The sequence below is a fragment of the Alternaria novae-zelandiae genome, assembly GCF_023758075.1.
Source record: "Alternaria novae-zelandiae strain BMP 2774 chromosome Unknown scaffold_11, whole genome shotgun sequence".
Lineage (NCBI taxonomy): Eukaryota > Fungi > Ascomycota > Dothideomycetes > Pleosporales > Pleosporaceae > Alternaria > Alternaria novae-zelandiae.
Genome location: NW_026056971.1, coordinates 288,247 through 312,848, shown reverse-complemented (window position 1 = coordinate 312,848; position 24,602 = coordinate 288,247). Strand labels below are relative to the sequence as shown.

At 53.4% G+C, this 24,602-nt stretch overlaps 11 protein-coding genes across 11 annotated transcripts; 8 read left to right on the top strand and 3 right to left on the bottom strand.

Annotated features, from left to right (window-relative positions):
- Positions 1-2,100: 2,100 nt before the first annotated feature.
- Positions 2,101-3,038, top strand: J4E88_005891 (uncharacterized protein; the record flags this gene model as incomplete). The annotated part of the gene is made up of 2 exons (XM_049399523.1): positions 2,101-2,130; positions 2,181-3,038. The coding sequence occupies 2 exons, from the start codon at positions 2,101-2,103 to the stop codon at positions 3,036-3,038; spliced, it is 888 nt and encodes a 295-aa protein (XP_049254536.1).
- A 339-nt stretch (positions 3,039-3,377) lies between these two features.
- On the top strand, positions 3,378-4,955 carry J4E88_005890 (uncharacterized protein; the record flags this gene model as incomplete). The annotated part of the gene is made up of 3 exons (XM_049399522.1): positions 3,378-3,472; positions 3,767-4,631; positions 4,686-4,955. 3 exons carry the CDS (start codon positions 3,378-3,380, stop codon positions 4,953-4,955), a joined length of 1,230 nt encoding a protein of 409 aa, XP_049254535.1.
- Positions 4,956-5,090: 135 nt separating this feature from the next.
- J4E88_005889 (uncharacterized protein) lies at positions 5,091-7,136 on the bottom strand (the record flags this gene model as incomplete). Its single annotated transcript, XM_049399521.1, has 2 exons — positions 5,091-5,298; positions 5,359-7,136. The coding sequence occupies 2 exons, from the start codon at positions 7,134-7,136 to the stop codon at positions 5,091-5,093; spliced, it is 1,986 nt and encodes a 661-aa protein (XP_049254534.1).
- A 2,449-nt stretch (positions 7,137-9,585) lies between these two features.
- J4E88_005888 (uncharacterized protein) lies at positions 9,586-10,314 on the top strand (the record flags this gene model as incomplete). The annotated part of the gene is made up of 2 exons (XM_049399520.1): positions 9,586-9,591; positions 9,967-10,314. The coding sequence occupies 2 exons, from the start codon at positions 9,586-9,588 to the stop codon at positions 10,312-10,314; spliced, it is 354 nt and encodes a 117-aa protein (XP_049254533.1).
- A 341-nt stretch (positions 10,315-10,655) lies between these two features.
- On the top strand, positions 10,656-12,181 carry J4E88_005887 (uncharacterized protein; the record flags this gene model as incomplete). Its single annotated transcript, XM_049399519.1, has 2 exons — positions 10,656-11,850; positions 11,904-12,181. 2 exons carry the CDS (start codon positions 10,656-10,658, stop codon positions 12,179-12,181), a joined length of 1,473 nt encoding a protein of 490 aa, XP_049254532.1.
- A 1,060-nt stretch (positions 12,182-13,241) lies between these two features.
- On the top strand, positions 13,242-13,715 carry J4E88_005886 (uncharacterized protein; the record flags this gene model as incomplete). The annotated part of the gene is made up of 1 exon (XM_049399518.1): positions 13,242-13,715. One exon carries the CDS (start codon positions 13,242-13,244, stop codon positions 13,713-13,715), a length of 474 nt encoding a protein of 157 aa, XP_049254531.1.
- Positions 13,716-15,023: 1,308 nt separating this feature from the next.
- J4E88_005885 (uncharacterized protein) lies at positions 15,024-16,487 on the top strand (the record flags this gene model as incomplete). The annotated part of the gene is made up of 2 exons (XM_049399517.1): positions 15,024-15,078; positions 15,148-16,487. The coding sequence occupies 2 exons, from the start codon at positions 15,024-15,026 to the stop codon at positions 16,485-16,487; spliced, it is 1,395 nt and encodes a 464-aa protein (XP_049254530.1).
- A 293-nt stretch (positions 16,488-16,780) lies between these two features.
- Positions 16,781-17,456, top strand: J4E88_005884 (uncharacterized protein; the record flags this gene model as incomplete). The annotated part of the gene is made up of 3 exons (XM_049399516.1): positions 16,781-17,073; positions 17,151-17,324; positions 17,414-17,456. 3 exons carry the CDS (start codon positions 16,781-16,783, stop codon positions 17,454-17,456), a joined length of 510 nt encoding a protein of 169 aa, XP_049254529.1.
- A 566-nt stretch (positions 17,457-18,022) lies between these two features.
- J4E88_005883 (uncharacterized protein) lies at positions 18,023-19,162 on the bottom strand (the record flags this gene model as incomplete). Its single annotated transcript, XM_049399515.1, has 1 exon — positions 18,023-19,162. One exon carries the CDS (start codon positions 19,160-19,162, stop codon positions 18,023-18,025), a length of 1,140 nt encoding a protein of 379 aa, XP_049254528.1.
- Positions 19,163-19,916: 754 nt separating this feature from the next.
- J4E88_005882 (uncharacterized protein) lies at positions 19,917-22,465 on the top strand (the record flags this gene model as incomplete). Its single annotated transcript, XM_049399514.1, has 3 exons — positions 19,917-20,028; positions 20,083-21,887; positions 21,938-22,465. 3 exons carry the CDS (start codon positions 19,917-19,919, stop codon positions 22,463-22,465), a joined length of 2,445 nt encoding a protein of 814 aa, XP_049254527.1.
- Positions 22,466-22,685: 220 nt separating this feature from the next.
- On the bottom strand, positions 22,686-24,353 carry J4E88_005881 (uncharacterized protein; the record flags this gene model as incomplete). The annotated part of the gene is made up of 1 exon (XM_049399513.1): positions 22,686-24,353. One exon carries the CDS (start codon positions 24,351-24,353, stop codon positions 22,686-22,688), a length of 1,668 nt encoding a protein of 555 aa, XP_049254526.1.
- Between the last annotated feature and the right edge of the window lie 249 nt (positions 24,354-24,602).

Here is a 24,602-nt window from a genome sequence, read left to right as displayed (position 1 = left end):
GCCTCACGTATGAAGATTATTGCCGCTTGACAACTGCGCTGCGAGACTTCTTGAACAGGATTTGGACGGGAGTAAGGAGAAAGAAATGTGCAGGACCGGTCGCGACATCCCCTGCTGAAGCCGGTCAACGCAAGACTTCCGGAAGGAAGCACGGGCCAGGCAAATGCGGCAGGTTTTGGGACACAACCGAGCAGTTGAAGAAGAACCAGCAAGAGGCCGTCGCGCTCAATCAGCTACTTGAAGAGATAACATGGAATCTTCAAGCCAGGGGCGTTTCGGTGATGGTTTGCGTGCATTCGTTTTCGCTTTTCGCGCCCTCTCGTGTCTCAGAGTCACATATCCAGATTCTCCATGTCGACCGCGACCAAACCTTGCAAGCGGCACTGATGTCTGCGCCTCCAGCCAAGCCGAGTCAGCGTATGGGTCAACGTCTGTCCTTCATCGATGTATTTCCATGCGCTGAGTCTGGACCAAGACCAACACTTGGGCGTCAAGCAATGTCTGCGGCGGAGACGATCAGGTGTGCAGATGACCTCATCCCCCACCACGCACAAATTCGAGATCGTTCAAAGCCATATCCTCTTTGTCCCAACGCGGTCCCGCTTCGTAAGCGGGAGGTTCTGAGTGCCAATATCGATCGATACGGTGTAGATCCTTACTTTCGAGCCTGGATGAGAGCAAGCATCAATGCCAGCACGCGGCGCAGTACATATGCAAAGTATCTGGCTGAGATGGAAGACAATCCTCTAGTGAATAGGAGGAAGCAGTATGCCGATACTACACTGAAGCAAGATATCATTGCCGCGCTGGTGAGCGATGATCGGGCGTGGAAGGAGCAGTTTCCTAGTGCCGTGAACAGAACCAGCTACGAGCATAACAGAAGGTTGGAATGCCGTCAGACGGTAGAGCGAGGAACCAGACTCCGAGTACTGCGCTTCGGATTCAGACATCCCATCTATCCGCCTCATACACCTGAAATGGACGCCCTCGGTCTCAACAAGCATGCGTACCACGCGATCTTGACGGATATCGACCGAATGCACACGAAGCTGCGCCTCAACACGAGATGTCCAGGAATGTATGTGGTAGCGTCGGTGATGAAGGTTCGGCGGAAGGGGACTAAAGACGCGGTTATGAAAGCGAGGGAGTACATCCGTCGATTGAACGCGTCACAACGAGAGCTTGTGTGGACCATTGAGAAGATACCTTGGGTGTATGACAAAGGGGGCGGAAGGAATCGTACAGAGTGGGAAATCAGCGCTTGGAACGCAGCAGATCCACTCGAGCTGCTCATGCAGCTTGAGAGATGGGGGATTATCGAGAACAGAATGAGTCTTGGCGATGAAGATTGAACGCGCGTTCGCTCTGGTTCGAGGTGCGAATGTAAAGATACATTTTGCTGCAGCTCCAGTGGCACTTAAACGCATGCGCGTGTTTTGTATTGGTGACGTGACGAAGAGGTTGGGAAAGCGCTAAGTAACAACTCGAGGAGATGAGTGACCGCGCGTGCGCGCGACTTCCACAGTCATGATCTGAATCAGGCTAGCGCCTTGGCGTGACGGTGCATTTCCGCGAGATGTGCTAAGCAACCCCAACATCAGCCTTCAACCGACTCGAACCTGATCTATTGGCATGATGTATTCGGCGTAATTACGAGATTAACCTTCGGCGATAGAGCCCTCACCATGCACTACTTCCGCAGCGAAGCTTCTGGAGAGTGGCTATCGGACAGATTAAGTACACCGACCTTACACCTACCCAAGCACCTAGGTGTCGACCAAGACTAGTACCGTAAGCAATGGCGCCACATCATAACTAACTTGCATGCCATGTGCGGCTTTGTTTCAGCCTTCATTACTAAGGTAGCGCGGTTGTACGACGCAGATTTACAAGCAGTGCGGATTTGGGGATGTGGGGCCCTGTACCTGCATCATAGCTATGCATAATCACGTCTTCGTCGTGGTGTACATAAGAGAGCGTCTTCATCGATGAAATAGACTACACAATCAACGACACTCACAGCGTCAAAATCACTACACACTCTATAACTCATCACAGATATCAAACCTGTTCAGACTCAACGATCAACACTTCTCGAACATGTCTATCAAGAACGTCATCATCATCGGTGTATGCATACCTGCCAGACTTCTCCTGCATACGATAGCTAACAATATCAGGCGAGCGGCAACCTTGGCCCTTCCATTCTGAACGCCTTCCTCAAGGATTCCTCATTCAACACAACTGTCCTCTCGCGCCAAGGCTCCAGCTCGACCTTCCCCGCAGGCGTCAAAGTCATTCGTGCGGACTACGAGTCCCACGATAGCTTGAAAGAAGCCTTCCAGGGCCAAGATGCTGTCTTGTCGCTCGTCGGCGGCATGGCACTGGGCGATCAAAACAAGTTGATCGATGCCGCGATCGCAGCGGGCGTGAAGCGCTTCCTTCCTTCAGAGTATGGAAGCAACGTCTATGACGAGCGCGCTCGTGAGATCGTGCCCGTATTTGAGCCCAAGTTTGAGACGATCAAATACCTCAAGACCAAAGAGAAGGAGATTAGCTGGACTGGCATTGCCACTGGCCCCTTCTTCGACTGGGGCCTCAGGGTAGCGTTCTTGGGTTTTGACGGCAAGTCAAAGACTGCTACGCTCTTCGATGATGGCGAAGCTGTCTTCTCCAGTACCAATCTGGACCAGATTGGTATCGCGACCGTCAACGCACTCAAGAACTCCAACTTGACTAAGAACCAATATGTCTACATCAGTGGATTTCAGACAACGCAAAAGGAGGTCTTGGCCGCAGCAGAGAAGGTTACCGGAACGAAGTGGACTGTCAACAAGGTCAATGTGAAGGAGCACATCGAGCAAGGACGTGCCAAGCTCCAGTCGGGAGATCACAGCGGTATCATGTACTTGATCCAAGGCGCGACTTTTGGCAAGGAGCACCAATTGGGCGACTTCTCATCTATGGGACTTTGGAACGAGAAGCTGGGTGTGCCTAAGGAGGGTCTTGAGGAGACTGTCAAGGCGGTGTTTACCTGAGAAGTGGACAGGCTGTGGTCGATCTAGGTAGTCTTCCGATGTGGTCCTAATATACAACACATCTCATAATCAGTGATAAAATTGTTTGCAAACGATAGGTGGCGTCACAATAATTATAATCCTTTCTCGATGTTGTGATGCGACAAAGATCATCGTTGGTTATATATGATGGAAGAGGTGCACTAGCCGCTTTTGGCCTAATCAGGACCTGGGGAAGATCCCGGCGAATCTCCATCTGAAGGTTGATGGAATGGCCGATGACCAACACGCGTAGAATTGTCGCAACACGCCATTGGAACCACTTTTAATCTAGAGGATATCATCTTACCAATCGCAAAGATGGCAGATCGCGCGGCGAAACGCATGCGACGGATAAGCACCGAGCATGACGAATCCGAGGGCGAGGGATGGGACCAGCGAGGAAACAGCACCAGGTATGTGGCTGACAAGGCGAGCGAATAGCTTGCACCCATCGCCAAGGGAAGCGCATCGAGTACAACGTCCCCAAGACGCCGTCACTGCCCCCAGAGGCGCCCCTCTCACCACCACCGTCGTGCCACCCGCCTGCACACCCCTGCCCCAGGCCAACGGACCCGACGGCCTATCTGACGCCGTCGCAATCCTTCCTGACTGCCTTCTCCCGCTTTTGCCGGCCTCGCACTTCGCTCCTCTGCAATCATGCCTCGCCTCCGCGCGCGCGCACCGCCAGCTCCTCTAACAGCCTCCAGTGCCCCTACCGCTTCCTCAACCCGCCCTCGCCGCGGCACTGCCAACCAGTCGCCCGCTGCGGCCGTCATACAACGCTCCTCGCCCGAAGAGACGCGCCAGTCGATCCACCTCACCGTCAAGTCATCACCCAATAAGCTCAGACAGGCCACTGGCGGAGTCGTACCAAAGGCAGGCGTCAGCAGGCAGAACATAGTCGCGGGCAAACGCGCATCCAGGAGTAGTCGCGTAGTGAGGGAGATCGACAGTGAAGACGACGAAGACGAAGATGACGACGACGCCGAGGAGGTCGATGCCATGGACGTGGATGACGACTCCGACGAGCCAGACGCTGAGGGAGACGAGGATGAGGACATGGACGCCGAGGGAGATGAAGACGACGACATGGAGGACACGCCAGCACCACGCATCACCGTAAATGCGAGCAGAGGGATCCCCGTCCAGCCAGCGCCAGCCATAAAGCTCACAAAGGCCCAAGACAAAGTCGAGGCCAAGGAAATGGCCATGGATGACGACGATGATGACGACCTCAGCGATCCCGACTCGGACCTCGAGGAAGAAGACGCAGAGGGCGAAGACGAGGATGCTGAGGGTGAGGAAGACGACGATATGGGTGTCACACCAGGTGGAGACATGGACGAGATGGACAGCGACGAAGACCTCAGCCGCGACCAGACCCCCGACGTCAGCAAGATGACGAAGCGCCAACGTGCCTTGATCAACGAAGAGGAAGATGGCGCACTCCTAGCCCTCTCAAACGAGGCGCAGAAGAAGAAACACCTCACAGCCGAAGAGCACGCTATGCGAAGGGCAGAAATGGCAAGGCGGAGGAAGAACCTCAGCGAGAAGAGGAATGAAGAGGAGAAGGTTTATTTAACCCTAGCATCTGTCGATATGTACACTACTGACCTTCCACCCTAGCTCGACACCATCAACCGTCTCCTCAAGAAACAACCCCCGAAGCGCGGCCGTAAATCCATGATCGAGCTCAACGAAGACGGCGAGGAGATCGAACAGGAGCCTGAGCGAGCGAACCCACTCTACGTACGATACATCCAGAACGCCAAGGGGACACAACTTGCTGTGCCAGACGAGTGGCTCCAGGCCCCTGTTGGCAGAGTGTTCTCTGGGGAGACGCAGAAAGGGACCCAGAAGCCTTTCAGCGGACGTATGGTAGAAGAAGTTGCTTAGCCTTATCATTGGATACACTCTTCGATGACAAGGGGAGGAGTAGATGTACATTTAGCGGTGCATAATCACGGCGTTGATTGTCTTTTCTTCTACATCGAGCTTCGAAAGATCAAATATCCTATTTCTTATTTCCATCTACTTGACCTCCAATCTCATAGCGTCATACTGGACATATACCGCTTCAGGCAACAAAGCGCTCTCGTAGTTGGTTCCGTTGTACGGTAAGCTAAGAACGAGGCTGTTCTCCCCTTCCTTCAGCATGGACGAAGGGAAAAGGAATTTGTGCGCGAGGTTATAGCAAATGACTGCTGAGCGGACGGCGCAGGATGAGGATTGGTTGTACCTGGCATGCTTGTCAGTAAACTTTCATGATTAAAGAACGGAGAAAGAATGAGAAACTCACGGAATAATCCAAGGCTCAAGATCCACACCATTCACATTGACCGTATACGGCAGATTCGAATACGGCTCACTCGCATTGAACACGTCTGTATTCCCCGCCGCCGTCTTCGCACCCGCAAGCTGTACTGTAAACGTCGCCGTTGTTCTGTTCTTGAGTTCATTCGCCTTGGTATCAAACAGAATAGTCCAGTTATACGGATGATCAGGCACAGGTTCCGGGCGCTCGTAGTTCGCTTTCCCGCCATAGACAGCCCAGTGGACGTAGTTGAGTGCTTGAGACGCGTCGTCCGTACCGACTTTGTACGTCACGCCTTCGGGGAACTCGTCGATGAAATCGTAGGCACCCCAGTAGAGCCGGTACTCTTCTGTGAGGAGAGGGTGTGTCGGGGACTGAGCGTAGCCGTGGCGGTATTCGCCTGAGGATTTATCGGGGGTGCCGATGCGGAAGAGTTCTGTGCCGGCGGTTTCGGGAGTCCATGTCGCGCTTATGGAAGTGGCTTCTCCGGCGGAGACGAGAACGTCGTCTTGGATGTAGTCGCCAAAGATGCCGTCGGCGTAGATGGTCAGACGGTAGTTTCCGGCTTTTACACGGGGGATGGTGACTTCGCCGGCGGGGGAGATGTCTTCCCAGTATTGGTATGCTTTTGTGTCGAAGACGTTGTCTTGGAAGTCGTGGCCGCTCTCTGTGAGGATGGCGATGGGGTTCTTGGCTCCGGTGGGCAGGTTGATCTTTGCGTTCAAGGTACCACGACCGGAGGTGGGGACGAGGTTCGGTACGTGTTTTGCGATGGAATCGTAGAAGTCGGCGTTCCATTCCGGACGGAGACCATACTGTTCTGCATCTTCCCGGAGCTCTTCGAGCGAGCCGCCTGAGTTGAAGTGGAAGTACTGTGGCCCAAAGGTACGGTCGAAGCCATCGGTGATGTTGGGTGTCTGATCGCCATGGTGGTTGGAGACCATGTAGTTGTACACGATGCCGTCGACGACGAGGTCAGAATGCACGGGACCGTTGAAGTAAGTCTCGACAGTGTTGTGTACAAGCCAGGCGCCGTAGGTTGAGCCATTGGCGCTACCAGTACCGTCGGCGTACATACCATGGGCCTTGTGATCGCGCCATGTGTCTTGGAAGGTGTACTTGGTGAAGTAGTCTCCTACGCCGGTAACGTATGGATCTTCTTTGTTGGCTAGCCACCATGTAGCGTCTTGAACAGTGACTTGTCCTTCGGTATCCGGGCGGGGTGCAGCAAACTTCTCGTTGGTAACGAAGTGCGTGAAGAGCGCGGGTTCATGGTTTGGCCTGAACAGTGTGCGGAACTCTTGCAGGTTGCGCAAGAATGGAGTGGTCTTGTTGTTGTACACCACACGGCTGAAGGTATGCAGTCCTGTTTCCCCTTCTCTTAGAAACCAGTATTGCTCTAGCCTCTGACCGGTCGGAGTGTAGGTCTCGCCCATGCTGATACCCCCATACGAAGTATTAGTAGAATCCCTGCCGTTGAACAGCTGGTACTGAACATTGCTTCCTCGGCCTGGAGTCCAGAAGCCGCTAGGTGTGCAGTAACAGTCGAGATATGGACCGACTCCAGTGTTGCCATCTTCCGTCCCGAGGAGGTTCTGCCCGTCAAGAGTAAGGACATTGATATATCCTCTTGTCTTGCTCACCGACGCAGCTAGACGATCGTTGGCAATAGTAAGACTCTGGTTGTTCTGACTCGCGTTCAGGAAAGCCCATGCTTTCGAAGACAACAAGAGCGCCGCTGCGGTTGCTGTGGTAGAGCGCATGTTGTGAATGGAAGGCGCCAACGAGCACTACTTGCCCTCGGGAGTACTTCGCTCCCCATTCTTATACAGGTCGTATCCAGGTACACGGGAAAATTAATTGAAGCTAAGCTCGATGATCCTGGCCGTAATCCGGGGTAAAGGAGGAGAGACTGCTATGGGGAAGACGCTACTCGGCCCTTCGGCGTGAAAGCGACCGAGGACAGGGTCTGTTGGAGGACGGGACGGCCTATATGTTGCTGTCGAAGACGCGATGAGTAAACAGGCCGCACTGCATGGCCCGTTGGTGCAGGTTGAAATTCACATTAGCACTGAGGCAGAGGTCGTTGACGTCGCTGTGGTGCCGTGCTGGCAACTAGCTCTGCTTCCGACGAGCTATGACGGAACGCGCTTTCTTGCAGCCATCGCGTACCCGTCATCATACACGCGCGTGTTCTTGCAATTCGGTACTGTTCGATGATACAGAGCCCCAGACAATACACTACAACGCGTACCTAGGTCCGGAATCGTCCTCAATGGTGCTCACATGCCCATCTGTGTGGCGAACGGGAATTCGAGCACGTGCACCCATGTGCATCTGGTGCCTTGGACACCGGGCACCTATGTCGTCTTATCATTCGCTTTTTCCCTACCTTGATTACGCTGTGGCAGTCTCGCGAACAGAAAAACGCGTCCTTCGACTGTTGCCTGGCTTTGTTTCTCGCTGGCCGTCGCCCGCCGCATGCCGTGCCACAAACAGCGCAAGGATAGGCCGGAAAACTGTTGCGAGCTCGATGTCTCCGACACGAGCCCACATGCATATATGTTAGTATACTGAAGAGAACATCCGCCGTCGCGCACCGCTGAGAACGTCTTTACGCGCTGTTTCGAGAAAGAAAGGACCGATTCGACATGCGTTCACCATCGGCGCTGATGCGTTCTCTGAAAGAATACCTCATCGAAATTCTGATCGAAGCTCCTTGTCACCGTATAGCGGAGAGAAATGGACGCAAACGAAGAGAATTCCACCACCAACTCGGAGCTGCGGCCAGTGCTAAGTGGAACGGTCGCCTCCCTGGAGCAAGAGCGGAGACTGGCGATGCGTTCGACTTATTCTCAGGCGCAGACATTTCAAGGCAGCAACAATCGCCTTTCTTCACAAAGCTACCTCCAGAGCTTCGGAGGCTTATATACGCTTATGCCATTGGCGGGGAAGAACTCCAGCTTGAGCTCCAAGAAGATGGTGATACCGACGCCCCATTTAGCATGAGATGTGCTGAGGCACAAAGGGTCTTGGCTTTCACGAGATCATGCAAACTTGCGTGAGTAAATTGTACCTGCCGACAGGCCCAGTTTGTGGGTCTATATCCAGCGTCTGACCGAGCCGTCACAGATATATCGAAGCGTCACAGTGTGCCTACAGCGACAATACGTTTCGCATCCCCAACATCACAGCATTCTTCTGCCTTCAGCGCCTTCTTCCAGCGCGCTGGTTTCATGCCATCCGTCATATAAGATTGAGATGGGCATATATACAGACAGGCGAAATGTGGAAATTTCTCTACGGATATCCACCTTACAATGCTTCGTGTTGGTCGCTGATATGGTCGGAAATCTCAAAGATGAGAGCACTAGAGCATGTGAGGGTAGATATGGTGCCCGGGTCAACATACATCTATGCTGACTATGAACATGCTTTGTTTACTCCATTAGAAACCGCCCAGGGATCGAAAGAGTTTGAAGTTTACGCTAGTTGGCCCGAACACAAAGACCTTCATCGTCAAGGGAAGACATGGCCGTTCAAAATCACGCGGGGAGTGGAGTGGTATTTCCCAAACCAAGAACAGGCCCCAGCCTGAGTCAAAGGCGCATTCTCTTCTTCGTTAAGAGTCGAGTTGGTGATATGAGCGCAATGGTTTCGCTAGGCGAGATGTCATCCTCCCGAAGGACATCAAGTGGGCTTTGCTACGTTCACGATGAGCTAGATAGTTTCCGCTCATAATCAGCGAGGGGGCACCCTGCTTGAACCACGCCCCAATAGGACGATTACTGTGCCGCATCCACTTCGCCACATCCGGTGATTAGGCACCAACTTACCTTATCACTGATGTGCTATTTCTACTTCGGATTGAACCGTCGCTTTATTACCAACGACTTTTCGATGCTCAGAACAGCGAGCTTATGATATCGCTCTTTCTTCCCCTTATCCAATCCTTCTCTACTTTCCGTCGTTGGCCATGCGACCAATCAAAGACGCAGGCTGGTATGTGCTCAGCAAGTTTGTGCAAGTAGTGATCATACCTATAATGGACAGGGGCAGAGCCAAGAAATTTCAGGAGCGAAGACGACGAAATATAGAAGGACAGAATACGCGTCGGGCGAACTGGAACGCATCTTTACCACCTACACGCTCCGACACGATAGAAGTTTCGGCGTTGAGCGCAGCAACAGATGGGATCTCCACTCAGCCGCAATGCTTGTTCTTCATGAAATTACCTCCAGAACTACGGACGATGATTTACCTATACGCCCTCGGAAACGAAGAACTTGAAATAGAGCTTTTCCCAGAAGAGATCAAATTGTGGAGATATTATATTAATAATATCCACCCAGTACCGGTTTTCGACGTGAGATGCGCAAGGTTTCTGCAGCTCACAGCCTTTCCACGGTCGTGTAAATTGGCGTATGTTATTCCCTCCATCTGAGGCTTTGCTGGCCCACAGGAAATGACTGACTTCTCTGCGCTAGGTACTCCGAATCCATACAGCATCTTTACGCGTCCAACACTTTCTACTTTCCTACCTGTACAGCGTTCTTCTGCTTCCAACGTCTTGTACCTACCCACCACTTCCAGGCTATCCAATCATTGTACTTGAAGTGGGCGAGTGACAACCCCTGGAAGCTATACCTGATATGGGAGTTCTGTGATGGCGTACCACCCTACGACCTCTCAAGCTGGAATCGAACCTGGAAGATCATATCGAAGACGGAAGCTCTCAAGTACATGAGGGTCGACCTGGTGGCATGCGCTGATCGTCCCGAGCCATACTCCGAGTTTGAAGACGTCTTATTTGCCCCGCTGAAGAAGATCCAGGGCCTGCAGCAATTCGATGTCTTCCTTAGCTGGGAAGAAGGCAAAACTGTCCGTGAAGAGGGAGTGCAGCCTTTCACGATCAAAAAAACTATGGAACATGTTCGATGAGCCCGCTCGGGCGGCGTAGGGCTATATGTGGGCACCCCGAGCAACTCCCTGGGTAGCTTACCTGGGTACGTCAGATTATCGCGTTAAGCTCCCGTCAGTCGAAGTTGTAACCAACTCGCGCAAAAGTGATGCTAGAGATGCATGACCGCAAGAATTGAAAGTGTTATCCTCATCCAAAATGTCGCGTTCCAGCGTTTCGGTGCTAATCCAGGACGAATGACCGGTGACGTCACCATCTGGGGGGAACCGAATCCGCCTTGTGTACCTTCCTTCCGAAGCATCAACACCAAACATCGGAATCCGCGGGATCTTGTCAGCTTGCGCGGCCTTTTTCCGCAGTGATGAGCTCTTCTCAATCAGAGAGCCAGCCGCTGCTGCACAGCTCTCCAACCAAGGTCATAGCTTTCGAACCCCACGATCCAGACGACCCCCGGAACTGGTCGAAAGCGCGAAAATGGCTAATGGTCGCCGCCATCGTGCCCATAGACCTCAGTGTCTCCTGGGGTGCGAGTGGTTTTAGTCCTGTCGCGAGCGACTTTGCGAAAGACATGGGCGTGTCACCGAGCGTTGCGGTTCTTGGACTGAGCATGTATGTTCTGGGGTTGGCTTTTGGTCCTATGACTTTGGCGCCTCTTTCGGAATACTTTGGAAGGAGGCCTGTCTATATCGTGTCCTATGGCATCTTTCTCTTACTGCTTTTGGGGACGACATATGTAGAGAGCCTCGGACCGTTCCTTGTCCTGCGTCTGTTCTCGGGTTATTTCTCATGCACCACGATTTCGAACTTTGGGGGCACCATTGCGGATCTCTTTCATCACCATGAAACCGGGCCAGCAATGTCTTGGTTCCTTTGGGCAGCGACAGGTGGCAGCCCGACTGGCTTTGTGCTCTTCTCGTTCATCGCGCATGGCCGATCGTGGCATACTGTGTTCCGCATCATGTTCTTCATCTGCTTGGCCTTCTGGGTGGTCATGGTCGTCGCGCTCTATAGCCTTGGAGAAACAAGACATAGTGTGATCCTCTTGCGGAGAGCACGAGCCCTACGACAGCAAACAGGCGATGATGAGATTGAGGTGCCGGACGAAATGAAGCAACGAGGACCGAAGCAGCTGTTCACTACAGCACTCGCCCGCCCATTCAGATTCTTGGGCTCTGAAGCTATCGTGCAGTTTGGTGCACTCTACAACGGGTTTCTATACGGCTTGAGCTTCCTCTTTAACGGAGCCTTTCACATGATCTTTGGCCCGAACGGATACGGTTTTGATACTATCGGCGTCGGTATCTGCTTCCTCGGGATTGTCGTCGGCATCACATTTGGCCTAGCTACCAACGTCTTACAGGAAAGATACTACCAAAGGCGGGTTTCTCAGGCTGGCCATCGCGACGTCCCCGAGGCGCGAGTGCATCATGCGAAGCTGGCAGCTATTGTTCTACCAGTGTCTCTTCTGGCTTTTGCACTTACCGCAACGCCAAACATACAGCCCTTCTTCGCAGTTCTCGCCAGCGCATTCTGGGGATGGTCATTCTACACTCTCAGTAAGTTACACAGATGATCCACGTCAATTGTACTGCACTGACACTCTATCCAGTTCTAATGACCCTTACTTACACTGAAGACGCCTACAAAACGTACTCAGCATCAGCCCTTGCCGGGATTGGACTCATTCGAAATCTTGCTGGTGCTGGATTCCCACTCGTCGGAAGACACCTGTTCTTGAACGTAGGCACCAGGAACGCGAGTCTGGTACTGATGTCGATCGCTATTTGCCTAGCGCCAATACCATTCGTGCTTGAGAGAAGAGGCGTATCATTGCGCAAAAGAAGCCCATGGGCGGCCGCGCATGAAGATGAGGACGAGAACAGCTGAGCCTAATGCCACCGGTGACAGCTGTCTCGCCTGATAGGGCTCAGTCTGTCCTGTTTATGGGAAGGCATTGGTGGCGCGTCAGATACATGCTCCAAGCTCAAAGGGTTTGGCCGTCATACGCCTCGATTATGGACCGCATGTACACCATCTCATACGTTAATGATGGCCGCAGTGTGCCCCGCCAAGCACAATCGTCTTCATAACTCTATACCTGGGCAAGCACGTGGAATGGATTTCTGTACCCGACGAACTCCACATTATTTTCGAATCAGAGAGCCCTGGCCTACTTGCGTTCAATCTTGTCATCAGCCACTGATATGCATTCCTCATTACTCAGCCCTTCGGCCGTCTAGGCAGCGGCAAGTTAGCGACCCAAATGGTTCGATCTCGCGCACGTGACATCCACTACACAGCAAACCCAACACACCCATTGGACAAGACAGAGCATGACGGCTACCCAAAATCAGCATAACAACGTTTCAACCACAACAGAACGTGTTGTTTCGGATCTGCCCGTGGTTTTAGCGCGTAATCCCATTGAACGTTACGGGCCAACCAACGCGTCGCGCAGCCGAGAGGGTCGGCGCGTAACGCTAGATCTCGCGCTGCCGACTACCCACCCGCGTATCCACCTGAGATATTCTTAGACTGTACGAAGTCTACATATGAGGCTCTGCTCTTGCGATCATAGTGCAGTATTCTCCAGCTTCAACCATCTTTCTTTCCTTCAGTCGGTTTTCATTCGATTCTTTTCTTTTGAGTCTGTTCTGTGAACAACTCTGTGTTTCATTCGCGACATAACTTGCTTGTTTCCTTCAGTCAAGTCTCAGCATAGCGACGGAGTTGTTCTCCCATCTATCTTCTTTCGTCATTTCCCAATTTCTTGTTGCGAGAGAAATTTCAACCAGCGCGCAAGTCGTGTCTAGTACCAACAACGTCATCTCGAATTACGACTGCACCATCGACTCATCTACGAAACGTTTGTAAGACACCTCGACAGCCTCTTCAGGAATTCGGAATATCCACACCAACACGATAAACTCTCAGTAACAACACAAAAATGTCCTGCCAACCATTCACTTCGGTCCCTCAACCACCCACCAACCTGCCATCGTGCGCCGTACCTGTCGGTGGCTCGAACTCTTCAATACTAGATGCATGCTGCAACGGGCACATCAACGCGATCGCGACATACTCCGCTCCCGACTCAACCACATCATCACCATCCGCGTCCTCAACCCCAGTCATCGTCAACTCAGAAGACAACGACGGCTGCTTCCAATACTGCATCACCGATTCACCAGATATCGTCCAAAGCTGCTTGGCACAAAAGATGGAAGAATATGAAAAAGAAGGTGCAAGTGGCACGGGCATGTTCGGCTGCTTCAACACGGACAAGGCGGTGGGCGCGAGAAAGGTCGATGAGGAGCGAGGATATGCCAGTGCGGGTGTGAGGATCAGTGGAGGTGCGGGTTGGGTGGTATCAATGCTGCTGGGTTTGAGTGTCATCGGTGCAGTTGTGGCAGGCATTTGAGCGCCGACAAAGAGACCGGCGCATAGAAAGACCGTGGAAAGATGCAAAATGTTTGATCGAGTTTTATACCAGGGCTGTTCTCTAGCATCTCCTAGCGCTGACGCTGGACGTAATGAATAATGACATATTTCAATTCCTTGACTATAGTAGCGGTGTGGAACGACAACAGTGATGAGATCTACGATAAGATGGTCTGAACGACTTGGTTGCACGTCCGAACCGCAGATGTATTCGTGCAGTCCCAAAAGTAAAAAGCAAGAGTTCCCCAGCCTCAAATCGTCTTCGACACCTACAAAGGCGGTGAGTGAGCAAAGGAAGATATTCCCCACACTCACAAAGCGCCTCAACAACATTGTGTGCTAAGAAGTCCGGTGCAGATCCCGTCACCGCAGTCGTAACTGCACTAAGTAGTGGTCGCGGTAAATTATAAACACCTTTGGTGTTACTTCTTACAACTACCGTCTAAGCCTGTCAATCAGAGACCATGTCAACAACGCCGGAGCAACCACACATCGTCAAATACTGTGACCAAGAACTGATACATCCACAACCTCGGCATCCGGTGCCCATTATCGAAATAGAAAGAATAGCAGCCAACGCTGAAAAACAAGGTTCTCCAGACCTAGCCTTCGCATCGCAGCAACAACCACAGGCGCAGCAAGAGCAACGGCCACAGACGAAACCAGACCAAATTCCCCAACGAAAGCGAAAAGACAGCGCGGCACCCTCATTAAATTGCGGTTCCCCCGTCTCGGAACAATACGAGCAAGCTTCTAAAAGCGAGCTGCTTGTTGCCTCACACTCGCCTAAGCATGTGCCGGAGCATTTCTCCAACTCGGGCTTATTAGAAGCTGGGTTCAACCAGGAGACTTCTCGCCGAAATTCCAACTGGCGTCGCTTCTTTTGTAAGCCCCTGATCGTGAAAGGTTCTGATGAGAAGTATTGCTAAGTTTTCCACCAGATGGTTCTCTAGAGTTCTTGATTCCTTTTGGAAGTGAATGGGATAGTCCGTGTTTGGCGTCCCGGAGGACTTCTGTTTGAAGAGCGTCGAGAGCGCGTACGCTACTTATGAATGAATGAAATTTCTAAATATGAGATCTTTTCCCAGTTGACACTGCAAGCTTGATGTGTACCTGATGGTGACGGGTCTGTGGCTGAGGGGCAGCCGATGTGGAGACGAGGGAAAGTTCCCCGCGACGTTTTAGCGCTATCGCACCCCTGCCGCCGATGCGGAGCGTCATATCTTTTTCTCGAACGCGCAAACAGTCACAACCTAATTCCACACGTTATTCTCTCATACATCTCAAGATGGCATCCGAAAAGAAAGTAGCAGAGAATATGCTCTGGGGAGGTCGTTTCACAGGTCTGTGCAGCCATTGGAATGATTGAGTCCATCGACACTTGAGATGACTGGTGCTAAGACGCGTTGCAGAGGGCCTTGACCCAGTCATGGAGCAATACAATGCTTCTCTCCCCTACGACCGTCTCTTCTACGCCGAAGATATCGCCGGCTCTATCGCGTTCGCTCGCGCCAACAAGAACAATGGCATCCTCACCGCCGACGAGTTCGCAGCCATCGAGAAGGGCATGGCCCAGATCAAGGAGGAGTGGGCGACGAATTCCTTCGAGGTCAAGGCGAACGATGAAGACATCCACACCGCCAACGAGCGACGGCTAAGCGAGATCATCGGCAAGGACATTGGAGGCAAGCTCCACACAGGGCGAAGCAGGAACGAGCAAGTCGCGACCGATATGCGGTTATGGCTGAGGGAGCAGCTCAGAACACTAGAGGGCTACCTGAAGCTCCTGATCAAGACATCGGTACAGCGAGCCGAGGCTGAGATCGACGTGCTCATGCCGGGCTACACACATCTCCAGAAGGCACAGCCCGTCCGGTGGTCGCACTGGATCCTATCGCATGCCACCGCTTTCGCCTCCGAGCTCGAGCGCCTCCGCGAAGTCATCAAGCGTGTCAACCGTTCCCCCCTCGGCTGCGGCGCGTTGGCAGGCAACCCCTTCAACATCGACCGCGACGCCATGGCCAAGGAACTCGGGTTTGAGGGCCTGCTCACAAACTCCCTCAACGCTGTCGGAGACCGCGACTTCGTCTTCGAGACACTACAATGGGGGTCTAGCTTCATGCTCAAGATGTCGCGCTGGGCGGAAGATTTGATCATATACTCGAGTCTGGAGTTTGGCTTCGTGCGGTTGGCTGATGCCTACTCTACTGGTAGCTCTCTCATGCCCCAGAAGAAGAACGCGGACTCGCTGGAGCTCATCCGAGGAAAGAGCGGTCGTGCTTTCGGACACATGGCGGGCTTGTATGTCACCATTAAGGGTCTGCCTACGACCTACAACAAGGATTTGCAGGAGTCTGTTGAGCCTCTTATCGATCACATCAAGACGGTCAGCGACTCCATCCAGATCGCCACCGGCGTTTTGTCGACCTTGAAGATCAATGCCGACAAGATGCACGCTGCACTTGCCCCGGAGATGCTGGCCACAGAGTTCGCAGACTACCTCGTCCGAAAAGGCGTGCCTTTCCGTGAGGGTCACCACATCTCTGGTCGTGTTGTTGCGCTAGCAGAGGACCAGAACGTTCCCATGGATAAGCTGAGCTTGGAACAGCTGAAGGGTATCGACTCCAGGTTAGGCGACGACGTAGTTGAGTGCTTAGACTATGAGCGGGCGGTAGAACTGAAGAACGCCACTGGTGGCACAAGCAAGAGCGCCGTCATGGAGCAGATCGACATCTTGAAGACAATTCTCTAGAGTAGAGGTTTGCCAAGCGACGCCTAAAATGGGTTTAGACAAAATCCACGGTGGTCACAGGTTATGAGAAATGAGAAATGATTACTACACCACTTAGATGTCGAGTGGTGATGAAGGCTGTTGCATGCGTGCGCTGGTTGCATGTGCTTACCCCACTTCATCTGGCCAGCGGATCCGCGTTCACATCGCGACGGAGCCATATGCTATGACATAGTCTAGATTTACTGCAACTGACTCGCATCTCATTTCTAGGACAATCATTAGGGTCGAACATCTGTCTAATTAAAGTTATCATGCAACCAGATCCACAAAACACCGATGTCGTCGCCAACATAAACTACTTCCCTGCCACCGGCATCCCCATCCCCAAATCAGAATGGAAAGTCAAATACCTCGACGACAAAGATGAATACACTCGCCCCATGCTCATCCGCGACGTACGAAAAGCGGATAAGACATTCGACCTAGACGCCAACGGCTTCACATTCGTCACACTGCCTCAGAAGCAAAGAGTCGACCGGCACAGCAGCGAAGAAGATGTAAAACGAGAATACTACCCCGAGTTGGAAGAAGTGGTTAAGAACCTGTAACAGCCCCTCCAATATCCTACTCTACATTCACGACGCTCGTCACGCGAAGCAAAACATCTAACAACGTTGCCAGAACCGGTGCCACAACAGTCCACATCTTCAACCACGTAATCCGCGCACACACCTCCCCCTCCGCAAAGGGCATCCAAGACGCCCTCGGCCGGTGGCAAGACATCCCCTCCGGCCACCCCCACGTCGACTACGCGGGCTCCGCATCCGCTCTCAGCGGTACACTGACTGAACTCTCGTTGCCCGCTCACATCAACAACCTCTTCACAACATCCACGCGCTACGCCTTCCTCAACTGCTGGCGGCCCCTCAAACGCGTGCGTCGAGACCCGCTGGCCGTGTGCGATGCGAGCACGGTGCCGGAGAGTGATTATCAGGTTAGGTTGAGGGAGTTTAGTAGAACGGGGAATAGGAGTGAGAATTATGTTTTGAGTTGTGGGGCGGGGGAGAAGGGGGAAGAGGAGGAGGATGAGGGGGTAGGAATGGAGATGGAGATGGGGAAAGGACATGAGTGGTGGTATATGAGTGGGATGCAGCCGTGGGAGATGGTGGTATTCAAGGGGTTGGATTCGAAGAGAGAGGAGAGGGGGTGGAGGTGTCCGCATACGGCGTTTAGGGTTGAGGGGAGTGAGGGGGAGGAGGCGAGGGAGAGTATTGAGGCGAGGGTCGTGGCGTTTTGGGAGTAAGATTTTGGGGTGGATGGCGACATATCGGGATGGGGTAGTGGGCATGTCATCTTTTTGGTACCTTGAATTTCAAGGCTTTCTCTTAGAGATATTTCCAGTTAATTTGTTTCGCAACGAGCTATCTACAGTGCTCGTTTGGTTTTCCAGAGTAGATGTTCTTATCTGTATGCTACTCATCACTCTCCTCCTCTCCTCACTTTCCCTGGGAGGCGTCCGATAAGTAGAAGTGCCTCGACGTCGACACGGATCACTAATAGTTGGTCCACAGTCCCGGCCGCGCCGGCCTTGATCGAAGTGATCCTAGGCGTATGCTGGAGGTAGATAGCGGCCTTGCTGGCCTCTCAGGCCGTTCACGTATGCTGGGTAGATCGTGAAGAGAGCTTGGTCTGCGTAGGTTCTCGCTGTTTCGTCGCGGTACATCAAGAAATCGGCTACTAGTCCTAGGTTCCGCCTGGTTACTCCCTCTGAAATCCGACTGACCACTCGCCATCGCAGCCTGCTGTTCGTCGTGGAGGTGTTTTGTAAAGACGAAGTCTCTCCATTTGAGCTCTTTCTTCAAAGCGATAAACTTTGGCTCGGCGTAGACCTCTCGATTGATTTTGGCCATGCCGTATTTGCAATGCTTCTGGTTGTAATCCTTGATAGCTCTACCGAGCACGAGTCGAAGCGCCTCGCACGATCTTGTCCCAAGCTGTGCAACGACCATATCGTCTGAGACGAGTCGACGTGCAAGCAACTTTTGACCCTTGTCCATACCCAGTTTCCCCGGCAGGAGACCGCGTCCTCGCGTCCAGAAGGATGGCTTAGTGTAGAGCAACGTCTTGTGATGGTTTCCACCTTCGCATCTGTGCAACCGGAAAGCGTCTAGCTGTTCGAAGACATAAGCGATTTCAACTCCAATCGTTCGTGCTGGTTCCATAATGAAGGTGTTGATGAATTCGCGGTCGCTATCCTTTAGCAGGCTCTGGGTGTTGTCGACCACAGTCTCACAGGCTTTGTGGATAATATCAGCGTATTCGAGGACTACGCGCGTTCCTTGATAAGTTAAAAGGCTTGTATTCCGCGCGGAGATGTTCGTGGTGGACAGTTTGGGCGAACATGCAGCGAGCGCATAATGGAGCTCGTGAAAGTCGACGTCGTAGCTGTATACCAGGATGTCGACGAGAAGGCGGACAAGGAGATCGACTGCGGCAGGCTTATCCTGAGGAAGTTCCAAGTTTGTATCATGGCCTAGGATTTGCTCTGGACCGAAGGGATAAGACTCCAAGGGGTGGTGGGAGGTTTCGATCGAATTACGTGGTGTGATGGGAGGGCGATGGCTTGCGCTGTACGTTTGTTTTGGTTGCCCTGCGCTCAGGTTGCCTACACCCTCCTGAGACAGTTCCGGCATTACGAAGCCCTGTGACGAAATGAATGCTGATGAGGATAGCGAGAAAGACGACGCTGATACCGAGTGCGATTGTTCGCAGGTTTGACAAAGAGGAATGGAGAAAGGTGAATCACAATCACGAGGATGCCGCTGAGACCCTTTTGAACTTCCTTACATCGAACAACGTAACCATCGTCCAGTTGTGACCTGTAAGGGTCCCAAAGCGGAGTCGCTGGTCGTCTGACTGGCCATCCACAGCGATGTATTGCTCGAGACCTGACATCTCGGCGGATGATTTGTTGAGAAAGTCTGAATCACATATCTAGGGTCGATGATGATGGTACAATTAAGCTTGCCTCAACCGTAAGTGCCATTCATAGTAGACCGAGGCGTCGATTGTCTCTAGCAAAGTCTGTCGGTTAGTAGAAGAGGCTGGAGATGTGACGAGCTCGAAGACACGGTCAGTGAGATTTGAATCGGTCCACTGCTGCACCGAAATGATGAATGAATTGCTGGAGCGTGATGTGCGAAGGCGTGGGATGGAGATGAGATGGGAAAGCAGATGGCGAGGGGTGAATGCAGGGTGGCAGGGGTGTGCTGCATGACGCCACAGCCGAGGAGCCAAAATTACTCGGGCTGGCTTATCGATTAACAAAATTATCGCCGTCCCACTCTCCACCACCCACCAGACAGTGCAGCGCCGAGTTTCTGACACCGCATAGTCAAGGTGGCGTCGATTCCTTTCCGATTCAAATCAGGTGGCAGCGGCAACAACATGGCGCCCATGGCTGCGACAGCGCACCACCACCGGAGCACGACCAAGAAGGACAAGAAGGGCTTCAAGTCCCGCCATGCCACCAAAGGCGCGCTGAAGGAGCAGAGCAAGGGTCAGTCGCTCCTTCCCCGCCACCGCGCCCAACGCTGCTGACTGTTTCTTCTAGGCAAGGTCAACTCCCTCTCGTTCGAATTCGGCAGCCGCAAGACCCCCCACCAGCAAGTCATGAGCAAGTTCGACCGCCGCAACCGCGCCAAGCAGATGCGCATCAACAAGGACCACGAGCACGCAAAGTCGTCCAACGTATTCGCCGGGAAAGATGGCGCGCCGAGGATCACCGCCCTCGTCCCGCTATGTTCGGACATTTCCACGTCAGAAGCTGTCCGCAGCCTGAACGCCAGCCTGGACATTGAAGAGGAGGTTCCGGAGGCGGGATGGACACGCACAAACGTCGACCGTTTCAAGCAAAAGGTGCAATATCTGATCGTAAAGAGAGATCTGCTGGCGGCTCTCGACGCCTGCCGTGTCGCCGATTTTGTCGTCTTCATTCTGTCGGCGCACGAAGAGGTCGACGCAGAGGGCGAGCTGATCATGAAGTCGGTCGAAAGCCAGGGTATCTCAAACACCTTTACCGTGGTGCAAGGATTGGACAAGATCGAGCCCGCCAAGGCCAGGCCTTCAGTCGTTTCGTCGCTCAAGTCCTACATCACCCACTGGCTACCCGCGACCGAGCGCGTCTACTCTCTCGACAACCGCCAAGAAGCCGCAAACCTCGTCCGATCGCTATGCACAACTACCACAAAGGGTGTCAGGTGGAGGGACCAGAGGAGCTACATGTTCATTGAGGATATCGCATGGCCTGGAGGCAAGTCGGCCGTCAACGCGGACGGCACGGGTGATGTTGTCATTACCGGTGTCGTGCGCGGGCTCGGGTTAAAGGCCGACAGGCTAGTACAAGTGGGAGATTGGGGTGACTTCCAGGTCGACAAGATCGTAGCCGCCCCACTAGAGACGAGGAAGAAGCACAAGGAGGAAGAGATGGCTGTTGACACGGAAGGCGATGGCATTTTGGAGCGCCCCACAGAAGACCAGGACGACCTAGCAGATCTCGCACCAGAGGAAACAATCATGGACGACGTGACCAACTACGCCACATCTATTGCGCCCTCTGAGCGCAAGGGTGTCTTGCTAGACGACCACCACTATTTCTCAGACGAGGAGGAAGAGGTCGCGCCCGCCAAAAAGAGGCGGTTACCAAAGGGCACAAGTGAATACCAGTCAGCATGGTATCTCGACGACATGTCCGACTCGGGCTCGGATCTGGAAGACTTCGACATGGAAGTTGACGAAGACGCCCAGAGCCAGCCTGCTCACCCTGCAGATGGTGTAGAGGGCATGGACATCGATGGCAAAGCTATGACCGAGGGCGCTCCTTCAGAATACCCACAATCGGAGATGTTCCTAGATCCATCACCAGAGGACGAGGCTGCACAGATCGAGGAGTACCGGAAGTCTAGGAAGACAGAAGAGGACGAAGATCTCGAGTTCCCTGACGAGATCGAACTACATCCCAACGTAAACGCGCGAGAGCGTCTCATTCGCTACCGAGGATTGAAGAGTCTGAGAAACAGCACATGGGAGACAGAAGAGGATCGACCATATGAGCCGGAAGAGTGGCAGCGGTTGCTCGACATTTCTGACTACAAGCGCACAGCCACCAAGTTCATGCGCGAAGCCTGGGCTGGTGGTGTCAAGCCTGGAACTCGGGTCAGCGTTCACATTCGCGGTGTCCCGCTACAATTCCAGGAGATGCAGTCACGGCCAATGGCCATGTTCTCACTCCTAAGACACGAGCACAAGCGCACAGCCGCCAACTACAGCATACTGCTCAGCTCTGAGCATGATGGCCCGATCAAGTCGAAGACTGAGATGATCGTGCAGTGCGGACCAAGGAGGATAGTCATCAACCCTGTAAGTCACCTTAAGCCTCTATTTCATCCCTCAATACTAACAGCATCCAGCTCTTCTCCCACGCCGGCAACACACCGAACAATGTGCACAAGTTCTCTCGCTTCCTCCACCCCGGCCAATCGGCCATTGCATCTTTCATCGGCCCGCTAACCTGGGGCAATGTCCCTCTCCTCTACTTCACTCGCACAACCCCATCTCCCGACCACCCCTCCTCCCTTCGCCTAATCGCGACCGGAACATCTCTCCCACCCTCCACCAACCGCATCGTCGCCAAGCGCATCATCCTAACAGGCCACCCGTACAAGATCAACAAGCGCGTCGTCACAGTGCGATACATGTTCTTCAACGACGGCGACGTCAAGTGGTTCAAGAGCTTACCGTTGTGGACGAAGCGCGGACGGAGCGGTTTCATCAAGGAGAGTCTGGGTACGCACGGATACTTCAAGGCTACTTTCGATGGCAAGATCAGCCCTATGGATGCTGTTGCTGTTAGTTTGTACAAGAGGGTTTACCCGAGAGGCGCGAGAGCTTGGAGGGGTGAGCTGGAGCAAGCAGCTGAGATGGAACAAGCAGCTTAGAGGGTTACGACGCGTCAATGACTTTTATGATATCATGGGGTTTTAGATAGGCTAAAATGGGTATGGAGTTTGTTGTTCGTCTTCCATAAGTTACCTCAATCAATTGTCTACGAACCACATCCGTGAAGTGAACGCCCTAAAATGCTCGTACAGAAGGATGCTTTTCACCGCCAACGCCAATACGAAGTCGTACATTGCATGAGACCAAGTGCCACCAGACTCACTTCCTCGCAAACCTCTCCAGCGCGGGTCCATAATCCTTCTTCAACCTCTCCTTCCTCTCAATCTGCCTCTTCTGCATATTCTTCAACGCCTCCCTCGCGCGCTCCTTCTCCTCATCAACCACATTCTTCGTCCCACTCTTCCTCAAATACCTCCTCAGCGCCGAATTCCTGCCCTTCCCCCTCTTCTTCAACATATCCACCTTATCCGGCTCCTTCTCGCCCCTCGCAGCGCGGTATTCGCGTTGCCGCTCTTCATTAGACGCGAGATCGAGGTTACCAACGAAATTGGGGTCGAGCGCAATCATCTCGGGCTGGATCTTCTCAAGCAGGGCGTGCACTTCTGTTTCGCGGCGCTGCTTGGATGTTTCGTAGGGGTTGGTGCCGGGCTCGAGGGTGTCCGGGTTGGCTTCTCCGGCGCCGGGCACGATGATGGAGGAGAAGCCTTTGTCGTGCGATATGCCGAGGACGTCTTCGAAGGGGCAGAAGCGCACGCGGCTGACGTTTAGGCCTTCGCCGCCCCAGCCCATGTATGGCATGATGGGCGGTGCGGCGTCTTCGGGGTTGCGGCGGAAGATGTCGTCTTTGTAGATAGAGGTCTGTGTGCCGTAGCCGACGGCTGTGAGGTTGCGGTCGGAGATGGAGAGGGTGGTGCCTGGGACGCGCAGGTGGGTTTGGTACATCTCTTTGAACATGCGGACGTCCCAGACGGACATGCGGCGGTCTTGCGATGTGCTGACCATGTATGTTCCTGATCTGTCGACTGCGATGCTTCGGACGGGGCCGCGGTGTGGGAGGAGTTTGACGAGGGGCGTGGCGCTGTTGGGCGACCAGAGGGTTACGAGACCTTTTTGGTGGCCGACGTGCAGGATGGCGTTGTGGGGGTTTTGTGCGAAAGCTGTGGCGGGGCCGAGCTTTGTGTATAGTTGTGGTAGAGATTGTCCTGTCGAAACATCGGTGTATCGTATTATACCCGCGGTCGATACCGAGGCGAGGAGGAAGTGGTAGGGGAGGTATTCGAGGTGTGTGGCTTCAGAGTGGTTCTTGAGCTTGTGCATCTCCACGCCGTCGCCCGAGTAGATGTAGACACAGTTCTTCTGCGCCACCGCAAAGTTCTTCTGGTTGCTCGTATGCAGCCATCTCGCGTCTCGCACCGTCTCGTTGAGTTGGAGTTCGCAGCCGACCTTTCCGTCTCGCCAGTCAAAGGTCGCGACATGTCCTTTCCTGCCTGCGATTAACAAGTCCCGGCCGTTACGACTGTACTCGCATACGTCGTAAGGACCCAGACCGTCTAACTTCAACTCGAAGCCCTTCTTTGCTGTCTCGAGACCAACTTCCCGCTTGATATCGTCTTGTCGCACCTTGTACGTCCTTTCCAGCTCATTCTCGGTTTCCAGCAGTCCTGGGTTGTTCTCGAGCAGAACTTCGACATTCTTCGCTTCTATCGCCGCCTGCTTGTTCTTCGCCTCAAGCGATGTCATGTTTCTCCGCAGCTTCTTGTCCTTGACTGTTTTCGGCCGTATACGGTCGCCGCGCCCATATTGCTGTGTGGCCGATTCGGTGAATTCTGCGATCGCGCGGGTGTCTTCGTCGTCTATGGGCGCTGCGTTTTGCGACTTGCGCCGCGGTTGCGCTGTGCTGGGCTTGGAGCCGCGTTCGGTGGCCATGATGCAGTTGCGGTGGCTGGCAGCCTTTTTGCGACAGGGGAACTTTGGTTCGCTTCGTAAGCTAGTTTTGTGACTGGGGAGTTGCCTGCACGTATTCGCTGAGAGTGTCTGCGCAAGAGGTTCCTGGTCGCGAATCCCAATCCCAGAATTATTTCTGCCGGCGTTCACCGCTTCGAAATCTTGGCGACACTAGTGATGCACATGCCTCTCTGACTATCGCTAAACTTCTGTTTTGCTGACTTCACGTGA